This window comes from Cynara cardunculus (genome assembly GCF_001531365.2).
Source record: "Cynara cardunculus var. scolymus isolate 2C chromosome LG 9, CcrdV1, whole genome shotgun sequence".
In the NCBI taxonomy this organism is placed as follows: Eukaryota; Viridiplantae; Streptophyta; class Magnoliopsida; order Asterales; family Asteraceae; genus Cynara; species Cynara cardunculus.
In genome coordinates this window covers 4,027,897-4,044,759 of record NC_037536.1, presented here as the reverse complement: position 1 = coordinate 4,044,759, position 16,863 = coordinate 4,027,897, and the positions used below count along the sequence as shown (strand labels likewise).

General features: G+C 32.7%; 1 protein-coding gene across 1 annotated transcript; it reads right to left on the bottom strand.

The window, feature by feature from the left end:
• Positions 1-2,700: 2,700 nt before the first annotated feature.
• LOC112518683 (MADS-box transcription factor 23-like) lies at positions 2,701-6,749 on the bottom strand. Its single transcript, XM_025126462.1, has 8 exons — positions 6,553-6,749; positions 5,071-5,140; positions 4,608-4,672; positions 3,609-3,708; positions 3,442-3,483; positions 3,159-3,200; positions 2,868-3,004; positions 2,701-2,784 (listed from the first exon to the last, which is right to left on the bottom strand). Exons 1-8 carry the CDS (start codon positions 6,732-6,734, stop codon positions 2,724-2,726), a joined length of 699 nt encoding a protein of 232 aa, XP_024982230.1. The 5' UTR covers positions 6,735-6,749; the 3' UTR covers positions 2,701-2,723.
• Positions 6,750-16,863: the final 10,114 nt, after the last annotated feature.

The window sequence follows — 16,863 nt, the reverse complement described above, 5'->3', positions numbered from 1 at the left end:
CATGTATAATTAATAATAAAAATTAAACTTTTATTAATTAACATATTATATTTTTGGTATTTTATGGTAATTATTTTACATAATATTAGGATTGATTAACTCTTTAACATTTCTTATTTTGATTTACGTTTTTCAACCAACTTGTGAGATAGTTTTTGTCAAAACATGATTAGTATATTATGATTAAAGAAATTCTAATTTAAGTTTTTTTAAGCTTAAAATAATATATAAGATTTAATAATTAAAAAAATAGAGAAAAAAGAGACAGAATTTAGTGAGACAAGTATGAAAGTTGTTGTACAATGATAAGTTGTGCAACAATGAGCAGATGATGGTGGTGTTATTCGAATTACCGATGGAGATAGTAATCTTGAGCTTGGCTTGGTTAGTGGACGTAAGCCCATTTGTAATATCTCGTAGGTGGCCCTGCTGCGTGGGCTGTCATTCGTTCTTTAATTCTATAGGTAGAATCGTGTCGAAAAAAGTACATTTTTACACAGTGTTATATAAAGAATCGTGTAAAAAACAAGGTTCTCATCCCGGAATCCACAAGTACTGACGGAGGCCCAATAAACCAGCCGACCCCTTACATACGTTAGCTTCTAGTCTAAGGAAGATAAAACAAACAATGGATGTTAAATTTGAAAAACCGTGATCTCTAATGGACCCCAAAAATTAACGTTGTATATATTCCCAGCCACAAGATAAATATAAAATAATATCAGTATAATCATCAAATTGTTTGAAACATAAATATATGTATCATAAGTTTTGAGTATCTTGGTTTGCCATAAAACTACAGGTTTATTTCAAGAAAGACAAAGGAATAAACTCTGCACACTAAATTTTATAATCGTTAAAATCGTAATCTTCATCAAAACCCGAAAATTGACGTTGTGTACATCTCCAACCACAACTTTGGAGATATTATTATCAATCCTTTTCGGAAATGATTGTAAACAATTTAAATATACAATCGTTTTCTTTTTCATTTTTAAAGGAAATTTTTGTAACATATCCTCCAAGACATTACCCTAAAGTTTACAGATACGGTTTCTTCGGTTATGATACTATAAATCAATCCAGTTCGCTTTGATGTTCATCACATATCATTCCTAAACAAACCTCTAAGCTCGGTCTTGACCAAACTTAATTAGGTTGCCACTAGAATAACGTGTTTTACGTGGCGTGATAGGTTTAACCAAGGTTCTACATGACATGAGCTACGATATAGTGGCAAGGTCAAACCTCCAACTTTAGGAGTCACGATAAATCTATGATATTTTTTAGGTGTGGCATAAGGTGTCAAACGTCTTTGTATGTGTGTATGAGTGTGTGTGTGTGTGTGTATATATATATAAATAAATGTAACAATTTTCTTCCTAGGTTCTATGGAGATTACAATTTTAACGATTATAAATTTTGGGATTGGTTCAAGAGTGAACACTGTAAAAAAAAGAACTGAGGGGAATATATGCGAACTATCCATCTATTATAAATTTTAGGTTAAGCTTTTATAATTTTTGGAGTTGTTTGGTTGGTTTTTCATTAAGTCGTGTGTGAATTAAGTTAAATATAAAATTACATTGTTTGTACGGATTAACCTAAATAGTCGTGTGTTTGTTATGCTGAATAAACAACTTGAATGACATAAATGACTGCCTTTTATTGTTTTTTCATCAAACCAGACATTTCATCAAATATCTTAAGTGCGTACATTCACTATATACTACCAACTTAACCCCCAAAACCGAAACATGAGTAGAAGTAGAATATAGGATTTTAATCGTGTTCCTCTATATGATTTGTTTATGCATTAAACAAATCAAACCCGAAAGGAAAAGACATGTGTAGAAGTAGAATATCTGGGAGACTTCCACTACAAAATAACAGGTTTTTTCTGACGGACAATTCGTAGAAGATCAACCAGATAACTCAATTTCTAGTGGAAAAGTCTAGTCGAAAATGTAAAAAAGTATTTTTTTTGGAAATTTAATTAATCAACCACGTTTTCTAGCGGATTTAATTAATTAATTAATTTCCGTCACAAATCCGTCAAAAATTTTAATTACTTGATTTTTTTTGAAAAAACTACACATATTTTGGCGGATTTAATAAATAAATAGAATTTTCCACCACAAATCCGGCATAAAATTTAATCGGAATTAATTTTATTTTTATAAAAATTTGTGGTAGAAGTCAATAAAAGTTGATTTTTTTAAACTTTAATGGAATTCGTCGGTAATTTTCCGACATCAGAAAAATTCGTCGATAAAACGTCTTTATTTAGCAATATTAGTGAAGCTTTTGTGTGCGCATATTTGTAAATGTATATGTTTGCATTGTATCTGAAAATCCATCTATTTTCAATGAATGTTTTTGTATATATATATTTTCGTATTAGATTGGATGACCCAAACGAGTTATATTATAAAACATCAATGTTAATGATGTAATTCTAAAAATATAACATTGAAGATTATTCAGTTTAATTTGAGATTAACAAAAAAAAGGAGGTAGTTATAATCAATACACTTGACGGTATTTTAGCCCTTTGGTATATTATCGTGTATGACGAAAAAGATGACGTAACAGCAAAAAAGAGATGATCTTAGATCACACACAAAAGATATATTTTATCACTTCATTCACTTGATGAAAAGTAAAATTCGATGAGGAATATTCTAGAATGGAAGAAACGGTTTCCTTAAACTCTTCAAAACTCAAGGATCGAACTCTATTTTTGGGACTTTTTTCTTCGGGTGATCTTCCCGTGGTGATAACCTACAAATATTAAAATGAAAAGATGACGATATAAAATCTTATTATTCAAAAAAGCGTAAATAATTACTGAAATGGTTACATACCCTAAATGCAAAGAAATACCGACATCTCCATTATCCGACCTTAGATATGCAACCGGGCTTGGACTTATAAAAGGACTCTTTCGTCCTACCAGACGGATTTCAGGGTTTGTTGTTGATTTGTTTAAATGCTCTGTAATCTATAAAAAAAGAAACAAATTGAAGATTGAAGTTTAACCAAACTATTTGATTCATAAAGGATCGAGAACAAAAAAAAATCGTCATACGTTGACGAACCGTAATATACTTCAATCAAAACACGGTGACTGTTTTAACTATGTTGAAAAACTTTACCTGTTTTTTCAATGCCTCGTTTTCTTGCATAGTCTTTTGCTCCTGTAAGAAAAATTCATATACATAAGCAAAAATAAAATATGGGTAAAAATTACGTAACACAATTATACCTTGAAAACTAATAATTTGAGTTCCAAAAACATAAACCAAACGAAACCTAAATATCCCATTCTAAAGCAGGGTTTTTGCCAATGGGTAAGATGTGTGCATACAGTTCCTTTCCAAAAACATGAAATCTTTAATGATCCTACAAAAATGGTTTATTCTGTAACAAGTAATTTACCCGTAATTTCGTTTGTTCAATCTCTTCCAACAATGCCATGTCCTGAGTCATAAACGGAACACTTAGAAACTAAATTATAAAGGTGTTCATGTTTATTTCAAAAAATACAACTCTAACTTATTATAAAGTCGAAAAAGCCGATTACTTTACAATGAAAATGAAGTAACCTTTCGGTTCTTAACAGCTAACATGCCATCATGGAGCTGACGCTCCAAGTGTTCGAGCTCCTTGTAGCTCAACCCTTCCAACTCCTTTCCTATCATCAGCCTTCGAACATCACAAAGAATTTAATTTCAGAAGTTTTATTTAATTATAAAATATATATGAATAAAATCCTTTTTTTTACAAACTCAATAATTCATACAAACTTAGAAATCAGAGTTCATGTGTTGTTTCATATATTGAACAACATGTGTGCAAATGCAGCATTTATACAGTGTTGTTTTACATATGACACATCCATTTTTCTGTACAAAACAATATTGAATGAAACACTGCTTATATAATTTGATAAGAAACACATTTAACAAATAGAAAAGTTTTCATCTACAAAAACTATATCCCCCTTTTGATTTAAAGGTTTATTGGCGGGGACCTCATGGCCCTGTGGTCCACATTTTGTGAGCCCTACTTGCCATACCTCATAAGCAAGTATCGGAAAAGACAACCTGTCCTCCCCTGGAATCGGACCTTTGCGGGCACGCCAAAGGCAAGGCATTTACGGAAGGAGGTACCGATCAATTAATTGACTAGGGTGGGATTCGAACACTAGACCTCCTAGGAAGCCAAGTGCCCTTGCCACCACTAGACCAACTAGTGATTGTTTGGGATTGCTTATTTAAAATAACCTGTGTTTTTTTTAAAAAGTGCTTATAAACTTATTTGATGTTAAATCAGAGTTTTATAAAAAGTGTTTAAATTAACTTATGATGATAATAAAACATAATAAGTTGATAAGTATTTTTTTTTCCATGCAAACACGAAAAACTTTTGATTACTGGTACTACACGGAAATAAGTTAATAAGTTATAAGAGAGTAACTTATCAAAAACTCTTTATTGATTCTTTTTTTTTTCCCTCCAAACACTAAAAATCGAAAAGGGATATATTTTTATAAGTAGATAAGAACATTTTTAAATAAATTTTATTTAGAAAAAAGAACTCACCTCTGCCCTTTGCGTAGCTTCACGATTTCAGCCTTTAAAGCTTCTAACTCGGGGTCTACTTCATGCTTCACAAATCACAACATCAAACAAATATGAAAATACAATTATACAATTTTTACTAAGGGATAGTTTACCAAACACTTACCCCAATAAGCGCTTACCAAGTCACATTACATCACAAGATGAATATGGTAAGGACAAAAAATCTTACCTGGTAAGAGCGAGACTAATACCATGAGTTTTACCCGGTAAGTGAGGGCGACGATTTTTTTCCACGGTAAGCGCTTACTATTGTTTTGGTGAACTAAAATCTTACTCAGTAAGTAAATAATAATGTTAAAGTTTACCGGATAAGTGTTTGATAAACGACCCCTAACTCTGAAACTCAAATAATAATCATTTAAGAAGTGGATGGCATGGCTTCATATATGCTTATTGTAGTTGATTAAATGAGAGTATTTACCTGTTTTTCCGATGTTGGATTATCTAAGCAATCTGAATTCCTTTCGTACCTTGAGATGATATTTTGCAACCTTCAAAATAAATTGAAAATATATGTTGTTTGTTTAGAATCCAAAAATATGTATACATATATTATTTGTAAATTTAGACGTCGTTTACCAAACGCTTATCTGGGTAAACATTTATTTAGTCACATCATCTTATCTGCTAAGAGAGAAGACAAGGACCAAAGTATTACTCAGTAAGTGATAGACACTGTTTTAGCGCTTACCAAATAAATTGTTGCATACCAGACCGTTTTGATGGACTAGAATTATATCCGGTAAGTAGGTGATAGTGTTGAATTTTACCCGTAAACGTTTACCGGGTAAGTGTTGGGTATATAGCTCTTTATAAGTATTGAGTTCAAAGACTTGATATACCCCTTGAGTTAAAAAGATTATTGATATATTCCAAAAAAAAAAACTACGAAGTGTTCATAGAAATTCAAATGGGCCTTTTGGGCCCCAAATATCATTAGTAGGCTTAATAAACTGCGCTTGACTTTGAATATAGAGATAAAGCTGACGTATATCATATTTTTAGATTTTACTTTCGAATAAAACGTATTCAATATTTTTTTTTTATTAACCTGAATATGTAACCAACTATGCGAGCCGACTAATCCCAGGACGATCATCTGCTTTGCAGATAGCCCAGAGTTACCACATTTGAACCTCCGTGGCCACACGTGAATTTTTATTCCTCTTTGGATTTGAACCTGGACCTCCCGGTACTTTTGACCTTTGGAGCCAAGCTCAAACCAATCAGACATTCAATATATTTGGTTTAGTTTTTATTAAAAAATGAGTCCCAAACTTACCATCATCTGCCTAAAATAATGTCAGTTAGATGAAAAGAAGACTGATTTCGTTCTGTTTTAACACTACAGATTTAGGGCCGTTTACCAAAAGCTTATCTGGATAAGTGCTTATCAAGTCACGTTACCTCACCGGATGAATATGTAAGGACAAAGAATCTTACCCGGTAGAGCGAAACAATGACCAAGAGTCTTGCCCGGTAAGTGAGGGCGACGACTCTTACCACAATAAGTACTTACCGGGTAAATTGTTGCATACGATATTGTTTTGATGGACTAAATCCTTATCCGGTAAATAAATAATAGTTTTAAATTTTACTGGATAAATGTTTGGTAAACGGCCCTTAATTACATATTTGTTAATACCTTTTTGGCAATTTTATTTCCCAAAATCTGTACAAGTCAGTTTACCTCTTAAAGTCTTCTCTAACAGATCTTCCATAAATGTACAAATGCATTCAAACTTGTACATATAACTTTCGATAGTAGAGTATCTCAAAGTACAACTTATTAATCCATAAATTAGTTGAGAAAATTTAATCCGATTAACGAAATGAATTCAACTGAACACATGTTATTTAAATAGAAGCTAAAAGAAGTTGAAGGAATATATTTTGTGCGTACCGTGAACTAGCGAACCCATAGAGTTTTCCTGTACTGGAAAAAATAATAACGCCCACCTCTGCATCACACAAGATCGCCAATTCTTTCGCTTTCTTCATAAGCCCAGCTCGACGTTTCGAAAATGTTACTTGCCGGCTACTCACATTTTCGATCTTCTTTATCTCAATCCGCCCTCGACCCATTGTCTTCCTCCTCTTTCTCTCTTCTCCTCCCCCACCGCCACCGTCACCGCCACCACCACCGCCGCTTGACGATGATGATGAAGAACCACACATGATGGAAACTTTAGTGGGCATTTAAGCTTTAAGAGGTTCTTCATATGAGTTCGACTACTTTGAAGTGATCTCTTTTAAAAGGCAAGAGTTTCTAAATTTAGAAATGGAAAATGGAAAGGAAGTGATGGGGTTACTAAAAATGGAAAATGCCATTCTTACAATTAAAATTAAATTAAAAATAAAATAAAGATATACCGTTTCAGTGTGATTCGATTATAAGTTTACGAGGTTGGTTATGGGGCATTTTCTTTTTTGATAATTAATTTCTATAAATGGAAATAATTGAATTCTGAAGAAACAAATTTTTAGTCTTCATTCATGTTTATTACAAGGATTTTACTCTTTAAAAATGCACCCATTTTACTCAGAACTTATTTCCTATTTTGGAAATTATACCCAATATGGACAATTTCAATTTTCAAGATTTACATAATATTCTAATACTATTTTTGTATATTTTTTTGACAAGTTGAGACATCCATGAACTTCTACTTCTCACTTCTTACAATACAATTATGAGATGATTCGGTTCTGTTACAATCTTAAAATTAAAATTAGATATTGTTGAAAAACATTCAACTTTTAAGCATGGCACGACAACACTGTGTTCTCTAGAATAACAAAATTGGGTTTATTGAACGACACAAATATCCATGTCTTTTAATAGAAAATCTTACAGGATTTAAATTTATAGGACCAAACAATTGTGTATTTTATTTAAAAGTGTTGCAATAAGTTACAAGATACTTTTGAACGTCTTAAATAGTCTTTTAATTAGGATCCTTTTGAAATAAAATATCATATTACTTTCTTATAATATATATTTTTGAGAAGTGTCCTGTAAACAAATCTATTTTATTAGAAGTTTGTTTTTATATGACATATTTTTAAATAATGTCATAAAAACTTAATAGGACGATTTATTTTAAAATTATTCAAAAAGACCGTTTTCTATAAGTTTATTATAACACTTTTACATAGGACACATTTATGTTTAGTTCTATAAACATAAGTTCTATAAAGAGTATATTACACATATCTATTAAAGATTTTTGGCTTCCAATTTTGTTGTAATTTTCCAATAAATATGATGTTTCTTAATTACAAACTCAAAATATAACGTTTTCTTCTTTTAAATATGTGAAATAAAGAAATTATATTTACATAAAAATTGAATGAAAATTCTTACGTCCAAAACTTTGTATTATATGTTCAAAGTTAGACGTAAACATCAATAAAACGTGTTAGTTATGATTATATTAATTTGCTGACAAAATATATGTTTCAATTACTGATGTTAACGGGTTTCTGGATGAAAGTTTATGTTAGTTTTATGTACAAATGTATAGTTAAGGGACCTTTTATATCATTAATATAAAAAAGGAGGGACCTCTACCATAAGTCTCCTTATGATTGTCTCTATGTTACCTCTCCTCTTTACGACCTTTTAAAGGTATCCGGTTACACTTGCTTCGTGATTCTTCAACTTTATAGACGCATAAAACTTGAGCCTCACTTCCATCTATGTTGTTTCTTTGGTTTCCTTATTAAGCACAAAGGATACTGATGTTGGGATCCTATCTCATAATGTCTTTTATCTTCAGGCATGTTACGTTTTGGGAAGATAAAATGTTCTCCTCTATTTCAATGTTCAAGGTCTAGTCTGATTCTTCTCATCCCTTCTTTGACGATCTCTCTCTCTCACCCCTAAAACATCACGTTCACCGAATTATTCTCCTCATAACGACATCATCTTTCAATATGTTGATCATTATCATCCTTCTACCTCATCTAAGCTACCTACCTCTTCTCCTAGCTATGTGTCTGATCTTTTACATACATATGGTCCTTATATGTCTGTGAAGCCTAGTAAGGCAAATACCTTCCTACCTTTGTGACTACCATTGTATTGTAATTGTACTATATTTTCTACTCATAGTCCCTCACGTTCATTAATTATAATTGTACTTGTTTGTTCATCAACATAAATAAAAATGGTAATCTATTCATAGGAGGCAATTACTAAGTTCATGAAGTGCACTTATGAACAATTACTTGCTTCACAATGTTTACTTAAATGAAGAGGGCCCTATATATATATGTGTGTGTGTGTGTACTTCTAAAAGCCAATCATTGGATGATCCTGTTTGGACATTGTGTCATGATTATCTATGTTATATCTAAACGTAATAATGACCTTAGAATAATGTATTCTAAATGTCCCTAGTCAAGTATTAATATGTGTTGATTTTCTCTCTCAGTGATTTGATGTATTCCTTTTACCTTATATAAAGTATTATTGTTTCTGCTTTTAGTTCCAGCGATCATCACTGAGTTTGTTCAGTGATCGCTGAGAACATGTAATGTAAATCCATCAGCGACAACAATACTTCAAGAAGACAAAACTCACACCAAAGAACCTTCAGCGAAAGTCGAAGACTAAAACTGAAGATTAGAGACTGACGTGTTTGTGATCTGAAGCGACATTCAGTGATTACAACCTGGTCTATATATGTGTGAAGACTGCCCAAGCCTCAACGAATGCTGAAGAGACCTTCAGAGTTATTCTAGCATTCAACGATCAAAAGAAGCTTGTTGAGTAAGATTGCTTTTGTCTTGTCCTTCCACATACAAAGGACAAACCCATACCATTTTTAGAGTATAGTTCGGTACATAGCCGATTAGTTGACTCTACTACCCACCAACTCCATGAAAGGATGTCTGCTCATGAATAGGCTTTTGTATTATTCACTATAGCAAATGACAAGTCTTTCTCTAAAGGTTTGACGCGTGTTCAAACCCTACTGCATTGCATTAAATGTGCATTTAATGCAATAGATATAAATAGATGTGTTCTATCTCCATGCAGAGATACTCTTACTCTTGAACCCTAATCCTTACGTGCATACGTAAAAGAACACACACATCTAATAACACAATACGCTTATCTTCAAAGCAAGTTAGAATCCTTTTTTAAGTATTCTAAATAGTTCTTACCCAGAAAGAACTTACTCTCTTCTTAGTCTTAAAACAAAAAACCTTTTCTCTTTGCTAAGAACTTTTGTGTGTAACTTAAGATTGTTTAGATAAGTTTTCTACCTTATCTTTTCCACATACAATCTTGTAAAATCTGTATTGATCATTATTTATTAATATATATATATATATATATATTAAATTTGAAAAGTTTACTTTGTTTGTATTCATCCCCCCCTTCTACAATCTGTTTCTAAATATCTTGTAGACCCTAACGGGACCAACAATTTGGGTTTATGTTGAATTAATACGATACGACTAGTATATGCAAGGATTCATATAGATATACAGAATCCACATACGGGTACAATATAGGATCTTGTGTACTAGGCATGACTCACTATGGGAACGTTTCATTGGATGTCATATGAGTGTTATAGACGTTTCTCATAACCGTACATTTAGTCCTTTGACTTGAGATCATGGAGTTTGCTTTATATGAGTGGTGTACTTTGAGACCGATTCTAATCATCTCGTAACTGCGTGACAGAATGGTTGTTGGGTATATCACATATCACTTAGTTGTACTAGCATGGATCAAGATATAGTTTGTTACTTTTGTATGACGAGAGTGATATCACTAGAGCTCTCGATTAAATGGTATTGAGGAAGTGCATACATGCTCATACTGATAATGATCACACAGTTTGCCTCATGCTTAATTTGGATATCTGAACAAATGGACATAAATGTGTACACTGATAATGATCACATAGTTTGCTGATTAGCTGAATCACCAAACTTTATCATTTGGGTAACAATGATGTATTGTTGGATGATGCTCTTTGTTTATAATTATAAATAAGATTTATAATTATAACTATAAACCTCTTCCCCTAAGCCTTTTTCTTGTGATTCTGACAAAACACAGATCGGAGAAAAATGCTTGTTCCCTCCATCTCTGTCAACTTATAGCGACGATCCTATCTCTGGCTTCTCTTCACATACTTTCCGTCTCCATCTATTCCATCAACTGTCTACCTCCACTTTAGTTTCAACCAGACCAACCTAACCCAATCTAACTCTTACGGTTTGAGTTAGGTTGGGTTGTAATTTTACTTGGGTTGGGTTGGGTTCAGATTTTTCAAACCGCAAATATTGGGTTAGGTTGTTCAAATGCTATAAAACAGACCAACCCGACCCATGTGCAACTCTACTAGGGCATACAGTTCTTGCAAAGATGGATATATGCCAAAGTTTAAGAAATCGTTTTACATCTTTGACACCAAATGCTTCTATTGGTTATGGCTTTTGACACCTAGCCCATCTTATCCACAAGAGTTCAAATATTATAATCATGATAAAACAAGAGAGATAAGAAGCCATTGTCATCAATGAACTCCATTAACAACTCACCACCTAATGTTAGAAGTTAGTTCTTGGCCACTTCTTTAGATGACTCTGCTATCTTAAGTAATGTACCTAATTGTCATGGAACATTAATGCTCGAAGACATTCATACAGTGTGCTCGAGCTGTGGTGTGCCCTTCTTCTAAGTATGAATTTTGATAAAAATTTAAAACGACATTCTACAACTTTGGCACCAACGTTTGTTTTTAGGTTTTTATGTTTTACAAAGTGTATCAATGTGTATTTTCTGGTAGCATTGCTTTATGAAGTTTATCACGTAGGGTATCACATCTTGTATACATAGGATATCACATGGTGCAGTTTCATTATTTTCATTGCCTTACAAAGGGTATCACAGTGTGCATCTTGTATGTATCTTGGATATCACAATGTGCATCTTGTATGTATCTTGGGTATCATAGTGAGTATTGTTTGTATGCATTTCTTTAACAGTGTTAATAATTTTTTAGGTATCAAATTGTGTATCTTGTTATCATGTGGTGATTGCCGAAATAAGGTTCACTAGAGACCGAAGACCATAGACCAGATATCGGAGATAGGAGAGTGGATATTTCTAAAATGTCATTTAATTATAATTTTAAGTCAAAATTACTTAAATTATTAGTATCCAACATTTGATTTGTGGTTGAGATTAGATCTCATGGTTATCACAAACAAATATATTCTTTAAATGATCCCCTATATATACATATATGTGTGTGTATGTGTTAGAAATAATTACGTAACAAATCCCAAAAGTTTGTTGTTGTTTTCATTGTCATGGTTTGTAATTTATTGTTGTCTTTGTCACTGAGACTAAATCTATTAAAATCTTTTATTTAACTTGGGGGTATTTTAGTCTTTTTTTTGGTATATTACATATCTTTTTTCGTATTTTAGTCTTTTTGATTGAATCAAACTATCTTTTTTTTATAATAGATCTAATATATAATTTTTATTATTAGTTTGTGTAATCTTTGGTGTTTTAAGCTATAGTTGGTCGGATTTCGAAAATAAATAGCAATGGAAAGTTCAAGAGAAAAATCTGGTATTTAACGGAAGATGAGAGACCAATGGTGAACACCTCTTAGTGGTAATTCAATTTTGGTCCAATCATTTGTGAGATAAGTGGTTTTTCATGTGGGGGGGGGGGATGTCCATGCACCGCCTCAAATCCCTTCTTCTTTACTTACTATTTATAGTAAATGAGAGGTGATTGAAAAAGGTTTATGGTTTTGGAAAGTAACTGTGGCAACTTATTAAAAGGAAAGGAAGTAGAGCATTCATTTTGGTAAATATGAGTATTACGTTTCTTGTAGTATACTATGTTGTATGACGTTAGTTAGTGGTATATTGGTATCAAAATTAGATTATACCAACTCTATTATAATATTTCATCGCATAAAGTTTCATCCGATAATAACCTTTTATCGCTCATAGTGTTGTCCGATAAGGACCTTCATCGACCAAAGTATTGTCCGGATTGGGCTCTCATCGCTCATAGTGTTGTATGATAAGCACCTTCATCGACCAAATTGTTGTCCAGAGTGGCCCTTATCGCTCATAGTGTTGTCCGATTAGAAACCTTCATCGACCAAAGTGTTGTCCGGATTGGGCTCTCATCGCTCATAGTGTTGTCCGATAAGGATCTTCATCGACAAAAGTATTGTCCGGATTGGCCTCTCATCGCTCATAGTGTTGTCCAATAAGGACCTTCGTCGACCAAAATGTTGTCCGGATTGGGCTCTCGTCCCTCATAGTGTTGTCTGATAAGGACCTTCATCGACCAAAGTGTTGTCCGGATTGGCCTCTCATTGCTCATAGTGTTGTCCGATATAGACCTTCATCGACCAAAGTATTGTCCGGATTGGGCTCTCATCGCTCATAGTGTTGTCCAATAAGGACCTTCTGTGACACCCCAAAATGAGGTAAATAAATAAATTAGAAACCAAAAAGAACAAGGAAAATAAAATAAAATGAGTTTTATTTTATTGGAAAAAAAATATAAACATATTTGAAAATCGGATTAAAATGAAGGAAAATGTTATATTAGGGGTGAAATGTGTAAAGATATCAAAAGTAATAGAGCTAGGGGGCCGAATGCATTTTTATAATAGTTAAGAGTTGGGTCAGATGTTAACAGGTCCAAACCAGAAGGACCTGTTTTGTGAATATTTCAGATCTTCAAATTTCAGAAACATGAAAACGACCACTCCTTTGAAGCTCTTTATCAGTTCAAATTTTCAACTATTAAGACAAAAAAAAAAAAAAAACAGATATATGTAGCCAACACTTTGCTCTACACTTTTACTTAAAGAAAACAGAAGTTTCATCGAGTTTTGAAAGAGAAATCGGAGGTTGAAGTTCGAGTTCGAAAAGCTTCGTTTATTGACGATTGGAGGTAAAATACTCAACCAAATTTCGAGTTCTTTATATGGTTGACTTCGTTTTTAGGTCCTCTATGAAACCTTAGACTTGGGGCTTGACTATAGTTAGTCGGGATTGACCGAGTTGACCAAGGAATGATTTTTGACACGTTTGGCCCACTTGGATTTTAATGATGGAGTCAAATGAAATTACTTGAGGCATATTAGGATGTTCGGATATGAAGTTTTGACTTTAGGTCGGGTCAGATTGACCGTATTTGACTTTTAGAAAAATTACGCTATTAATGAGATATTATGGTATGAAATGTGTAGGTTTTCGGTTAAGAGCTATCAATAGTCAACCTACTCGCAATGAGGTGAGTCTTCATGAGACTTACAATGGGATGTATACCTAAGTATAAATATATTTTCGAGCATTATATGATTTATATGGTAATGTGTACATATGCATGACGTTTCAGTTTACATACATAATATATTTTGCATGTATGTTATTTTATGATCAGTTGCTTGCTATGTATTTATTTTGTTTTCAAATAACTATAACATGTTATTTCATATGAAAGTTTTCTGATCAGTTTTAGCGGGTGAGCATTTGACCAAGTAAGTCACATGACAAGTGACACAACCCCGTAATGAGTGTCTAGATAGGTGCAAGTCGGACAACTCAAGGAATGCCAGTGACTAAATGACTCATACCCGACAGACAATTTATGAGATCTCTTTTCTTTCAGTTTTGCATGTTTTTCAAAAAATGCATACTATTGTACAAAGTTTACAAGTTGATATGTATGATGTGAAATGATATTTACTCACGCAAACCATGAATTCACTGAGCCTTATAAGCTGACTATAGTATGCATCTCAGGGACAGAAGGTTTCAGGTTGGACAAAGAAAAAGAAGGGCATACATAGAGACTTGTCTGGTCCATTTAAGTTCANCTATAGTATGCATCTCAGGGACAGAAGGTTTCAGGTTGGACAAAGAAAAAGAAGGGCATACATAGAGACTTGTCTGGTCCATTTAAGTTCAATATATAGGTGCAATCATCTATGATAGATAAATTTGCAAAGCAACCCGGTATGAGACGGGCTGACATTAAGTTATATATTTATTCTTTTAAAGTCTTCCGCTGTAAACGGTCTAAAGTTTTAATTTAGCCATTATTTTTGGAGTGCTTTTGGAGAATTTGTTTTAGATTACGTAACATTTCTCATGGTTAAAATCTTGGGCGTTGCAAGTGGTATCAGAACAGTAGTTCAAGGGAAATGGGTGATGATCTATAGCCAAAGCTTTAACTGTTAGTTGTAAGAATAATGTCTTGGGTTTAGATATGAATCAATATCAGTATCACAAAGATCAGTATTAGCATAAGATATGTTAGATGCATCATTACACAATGTAAGTAAAGTATGACATTGCACTACAATGCAATAAGTTTAAGTGTAGTTAGAATTGATCTAATTTCTTTCTCTTAGAGATGATTATTATTAAAAACGCAAGTAAGGTACTCAGAAGTAAGCATGTTGAGAGTATGTAAGAACAATAGTATGGGATTAGGCCCGAAGGTTAGACATATAAGTGTTTAGATTTAGAAACATCAAGATTACCTTCCTCTTCAATATCCGTTGGAGTCTAAATGATGAGATTCCTCTTCAATAGCACCCGTAGTTCTAGTCAGAACTTAAGTTGTTTCATATATCTATTTATAGTTGACATCCGTTAGCTTTCAGATATGCATGTTAAATTGGGTATGTTTGTGAAGGGTCATGTACCGAATACCGGTGGCTTAGGCAACACATTGTAAAAACGCATAAATGGTACATGTACCGCGAGGGTTCCTCTGTACACATGAACATTCAGTTTAGTTAAGTAACTTGCACATTCTATTGTCAATGTACATGGATGGCACAGATAGATAGATGACCCCCTACACTACACCAAGAGAGTTAAGATCTCGAACGTATATAGGCTTGAATATTGTTTAAAAACAAATTTCTCAGAGTTTATTTTTTGACAACATATTTATTATTTCAGATCAACTTAAATGTTACATATTTTGAAGTAACATTTGTCCATTTAACTTTAATTTAAAATCATGGGCTTTTAGTAACGCCATATGGGTTGAGAAACACAACAATAACATTATGGGACCTAGTGAGCATATTGTGTGGACCATGCTTTAAGAAGTCGTTATAGTTGTTAGTAGTAGTGGACTCACTTATTTGTTAAATAAGTCTAAGCATGTATAACAACAAAAGTTGATCCCACAACCGTTGAAGAAGATAATCTATAAGAAAAAGAAAACTTAGTGAGTTGTAGAGCAAAATTTCAGTTTTCTTGGTCACATAGTTGACAAGAAGGACATCTAAGTAAAAGCCAACAAACTTAGAGGTCATGTCAGATTTAAAGCAACCAAGATTAGTAACTAGGATAAGTGTTTATATTGGTTACTAATCTATTGTCGAGGATTCATTAAGAGTTCCGTAAGTTGCATATTTTAATGTCAACATTCACCTAGACAACACAGCAAGTTGGATTGAGGTTAGAAGGAATAAGTATTTCAATTACTGGAAGGAAAGGTAAAGTTATGTAAAAATATTTGATGGTTGTCAGAAGTACTAGAAAACACTGTGGTTTTTAGTGATAACTTGAAGTTCGAATTAGACTTAGTATTGATACAATGAGGCAAGTTTGTCGCTTACACGTTAAGTCAACTGTATGAACATGAGAATGTTAATCCGACATATATTGGGAGTTAGTAGCATGGTAATTGCACCTAAGTTTCATAAATATTATCATCATGGCTCAAAGTTTATTTTGTACACATATCACAATAGTTACAAACCCATGTTTAATTAGAAATGGGAAACTTTGGCTAGAGATATTGTTTAACTTTATTAAATAATTATGATGGTGAGATTCATTATCATCCAGGCAAAGAAAGATAAAGATTTGATCAAATTACGAGTTGTAAGGATAGACATCAGATTGAGTTCGAAAGATAAAACTCAAACAATATGGTAAGAAACTCTTTGATCAGAGAATACTAAGAAATAAATAATGACTTACCACCTTGAGTTGCTATTAATAAATTCAGATGAAATCTTGTAACTTTTGGAGCAAAATATGGACTCTAGCATAGTAGATCTCAAAAGTAATGTAATAAGATTTATATAAATCCTTGTGCCTAGAACATATCAATAGGGATAAGATATATAAATTTTTTTTGAAAAAATAAATAAATTATTTTAGAGTGTAA

Excerpts from the sequence above, each read along its gene's own strand:
- LOC112518683 (XM_025126462.1), bottom strand. The coding sequence starts at position 6,734 with ATGGGTCGAGGGCGGATTGAGATAAAGAAGATCGAAAATGTGAGTAGC. Across the intron at positions 3,484-3,608 it reads TAGCTGTTAAGAACCGAAAG|GACATGGCATTGTTGGAAGA; the intron begins GTTACTTCATTT and ends TTTATGACTCAG. Across the intron at positions 3,005-3,158 it reads ACGAGGCATTGAAAAAACAG|ATTACAGAGCATTTAAACAA; the intron begins GTAAAGTTTTTC and ends CTTTTTTTATAG.